The sequence below is a fragment of the Triticum urartu genome, chromosome 5A (genome assembly GCF_056163025.1).
Source record: "Triticum urartu cultivar PI428250 chromosome 5A, HENAU_Tu73, whole genome shotgun sequence".
In the NCBI taxonomy this organism is placed as follows: Eukaryota; Viridiplantae; Streptophyta; class Magnoliopsida; order Poales; family Poaceae; genus Triticum; species Triticum urartu.
In genome coordinates this window covers 489,337,291-489,340,616 of record NC_141877.1, presented here as the reverse complement: position 1 = coordinate 489,340,616, position 3,326 = coordinate 489,337,291, and the positions used below count along the sequence as shown (strand labels likewise).

General features: G+C 45.5%; 1 protein-coding gene across 1 annotated transcript; it reads right to left on the bottom strand.

Moving 5' to 3' along the window:
* Nucleotides 1-657: 657 nt before the first annotated feature.
* LOC125529613 (uncharacterized) lies at nt 658-1,685 on the bottom strand. Its single transcript, XM_048694027.2, has one exon. The coding sequence runs from the start codon at nt 1,649-1,651 to the stop codon at nt 992-994; it is 660 nt and encodes a 219-aa protein (XP_048549984.2). The 5' UTR covers nt 1,652-1,685; the 3' UTR covers nt 658-991.
* Between the last annotated feature and the right edge of the window lie 1,641 nt (nt 1,686-3,326).

Sequence of the window (3,326 nt, the reverse complement as noted above, 5' to 3'; positions counted from 1 at the left end):
ATTCATGTTATATGTGTGCCGGGTATATGGTCGGAAGAGCAGGGTTTGCTGAACCAATATTTCAGCCCATTCAAGTTGGCCGCGCATAAAGAAGATGTCGCGGATGAACACATTTTTCCAAGAGACATGTTCAAAAAAGCATCTCAGAATGGTCCAAGCCTACCTTGTGGCACTTGTGGTAAGCAATCCAAAGTTCCAAACTTGATGAAAAAAAGAAAGGTCCCAGTCTAAGATGGATCTTGGGCCTGCAACCCAAAGGAGGTACCTATTCCGCTATTCAAGACCTCTAAAAGTGCTATGTCGAGAAAACACAACAAATAGCTAATTTAAGACTGGATCGAATAGGTTTTTGTGTAGTAATGAAAAGAACATATGTTAAGATACCAGCCATCAATATTTAAATAATATAATCCCTTTTTAAAATTTCTCCAAAAAGTCATGAAAAAATTCTTTCTTTATTGTCTAATTAAAGCGCATATATTAAGAAAACTATGAGTGCTAATGTGTGGAAGTACATATAGATTCATTACTACATAAATATATTGTAAGATTATTTTATTTTCCAGGGATGTTCTCATCATAGTAACAGTTGTAATTTTGTACAAGCATATTCATATGAAATAATGGTTCAATACTTATTGTAGGCTCTGGAAACCATGTTTAAATCTCAAATGACACCATATAAAAAATATACAGAAAATTAGTGGCGCAAATGCACGAATCACTTTGATATATAGTTTTCTCAAAGCGTCTGCTCTAACTTGTATTGTTTCATTAGTACGTGCTATTTCTCCCAAAGAAAACTCATTTGTGGATGGTAGAAAAATAAATCCTATTTTCCGTTGACAACATATGTCCATCTCCTTTTCTCCCTACCTAAATACGGTATGCAAGTCTCACACCCACCATCTACTAGCAGCCGATATACAACTTGATATACGCTTCAGACTAATTTGCCATGCAAGCTGGTAGACATTGACACACAAGATCACTAGAAGTTCTGATTCATCCGCTTCCGAAACCTTGTGATGAACATATCAGCAGCCTGATCGATCTCATCGTCAATGCTGAACTCCAAGCCTTCTGCCTCTCGGTTGTTCCGGATTACATCCATGACCGACGGTTGGTCGTCAACGCCTTCATCACACTCATCAAGTAGCACATCGCCATCTTCTTCATTGTCGTCGACCTCGCATTTGTGGGTGTAACAACAGTTGTTATCATCGTCGTTGAAGATGGGGTGTAGTGTCCAATCAGGGCAGCCACCATGACCATCATCCTCTGGATCAAACAGTGCCAATTGATGAGAGATATTAACAACAACCTCACCACCAGGGAGCGCTGGCGTCTTCCGGACCTTGTGCACCACGAGAGCCTTGTGGCAGTCCACCCTGGCACCTTTCTCCCGGTCAGCGGCAGCCACAAGCGCATGGATCCTGTGGGAGAAGGCGCCGACGGTGGCCATCCTGCGGCGGAGGGACACGAGGACGAGGAGCCTGGCTGCCAGCACGCTGGTCTTGTTCTTGCAGGTCGAAGCCGCCTTCTTCAGGAGCTCCGTGCCCTTGCCAATCTTCATCTTCGATCCTGAGAGGTGGCCAAAATGCCTATGAAGGACAACAAGTAGGGTTCTGTGGTAGCCCGAGCTTGGCATGAGCAGACCACTGAGATGAGGCAAGATGTTTCAGATTCATGGGCCTTCTCCTGAGGCTCCAAGGCTGTGTTTATAGTCTGGAACTCGGCATGCAAGTGCATGCGTACAACTTTGCCCATGTCACGATCAAACTTTTTTCTAGCTCTCCCAAAGCATATGAAAGCACAAGCTTGGAAAAACAAGCATAGGCACAAAAGGAAGATCTATAGAAAACAATTTGGCATGTGGAGTTAGCACTATGGGAATGTTGGGAGTGGAAAGCAAGCTAAAGATGCAAGAAAAGCTAGGAATGGGGAATGAAATGGAGGAAGTATTCCACTTGGGCCAGAAAAGACACATGCCCCAAGGTGTAGATTGGCTCTCTACGATCTCAACTTTCCAGTATCTCTTTTAGTTAAGCGGCAGTAGCTGATGATGGGTTGGCCAGAATGCCCAATGGGAACCAAAACGGCTTGGTTTTGCTCTTTGGCCGCTTCCTTGTGTTTCATGCCAGATTGTAAAGTACGCGCACACGGAGAATTTGCAGCATGCCGATACCGAATTCCCGTGTGCCTCTCACTTAGTTAAATCGCAGACGCCAAGCAGGTTAATTAATTGTCTACTCCGCAGCTTCTTCTGGTTCTTCCTGTCCGTCCAAACGTGGAACCAATGGTGTGATGGATGCATGCATGGGTCGGAGCTTTAGCAATCTTTTCTCATGGCGTCGATCGTGTCAAACTTGTGACGACAATGGCGGTGCGACACAAGTACTTCCTTTCCTGGAAGAAATGAAAAGCTGGTGCACGAGTCCAACATTGGCAGGATTTTCGTGGGAATAATAGAGGAGACCGGCGGATCGTGTTTGCAGTCCATGTTAAAGTATCGGCAAGATATTTTCCGTTAAAGTCGTGCATGGATGTGCCGGCTGGTTTCGTGATTCTTAACCCGAAGGGTTTCTGGGTTTGGTAATCGGTCTACTACTTAGAAATTGCTCGTCAATGTGTGCTTAACTTGGAAGGAAAGGAAAAGACTCGATTGGGGCTGAAGAAAAAATGCTCTCCTCATGAAATGGATGCATGATATCGTTTGGTGAAAAGAAGAAGGGTAGTACTCTGCGCCGGCGCACCGGCGGAACGTTTCGGCCGGTCAAACCAGAGCCGCTCGATCTGGACGCGCGTAACCGTCAGATCTGCCCCGCATCTTCTATCGCCATCCTCCCCCATGGGAAAAAGGAGGAGAAAAAAAGCAAGCGCCGCCGCCGCTCGCGGGATCCTGCACGTTGGCCCGCGCTGCTCTCGCTTGGACCACCGCCGCCGGTGAACCAAAACATCACCCGCCTTCACCGCCGACACCGAAGCAAAAAATGCCGGTTCCAGCAAAATCAAAAAACGGTGGTAGCAATTTTTAGAATGGTTCCAGCAAAAACAAAACAAAAACAAAGGGGGTGGTAGCAAAAACTCCCAGAAGCTTCCAGGAGGACTCTGGTAGTAGCAAAAACTCTAGTGGTAGTAAATGGCATCTCCGGTAGTAGCAAAAATATGAGACGGTTGTAGCAAAAAAAAAGCCATCGCCACCGTTGAGCAACACCGCCGTGGGTGGATGTAGCAAAAAATGTCTTCAATTCCAGCAAAAACAAAATATGGTTGTAGCAAAAAAGACAGGAAAAACAGGAGATGGATGTAGCAAAAGTCGACAA

What these genes read in the sequence shown, in the direction of transcription:
- LOC125529613 (XM_048694027.2), bottom strand. Translation starts at nt 1,651, where the DNA reads ATGCCAAGCTCGGGCTACCACAGAACCCTACTTGTTGTCCTTCATAGG.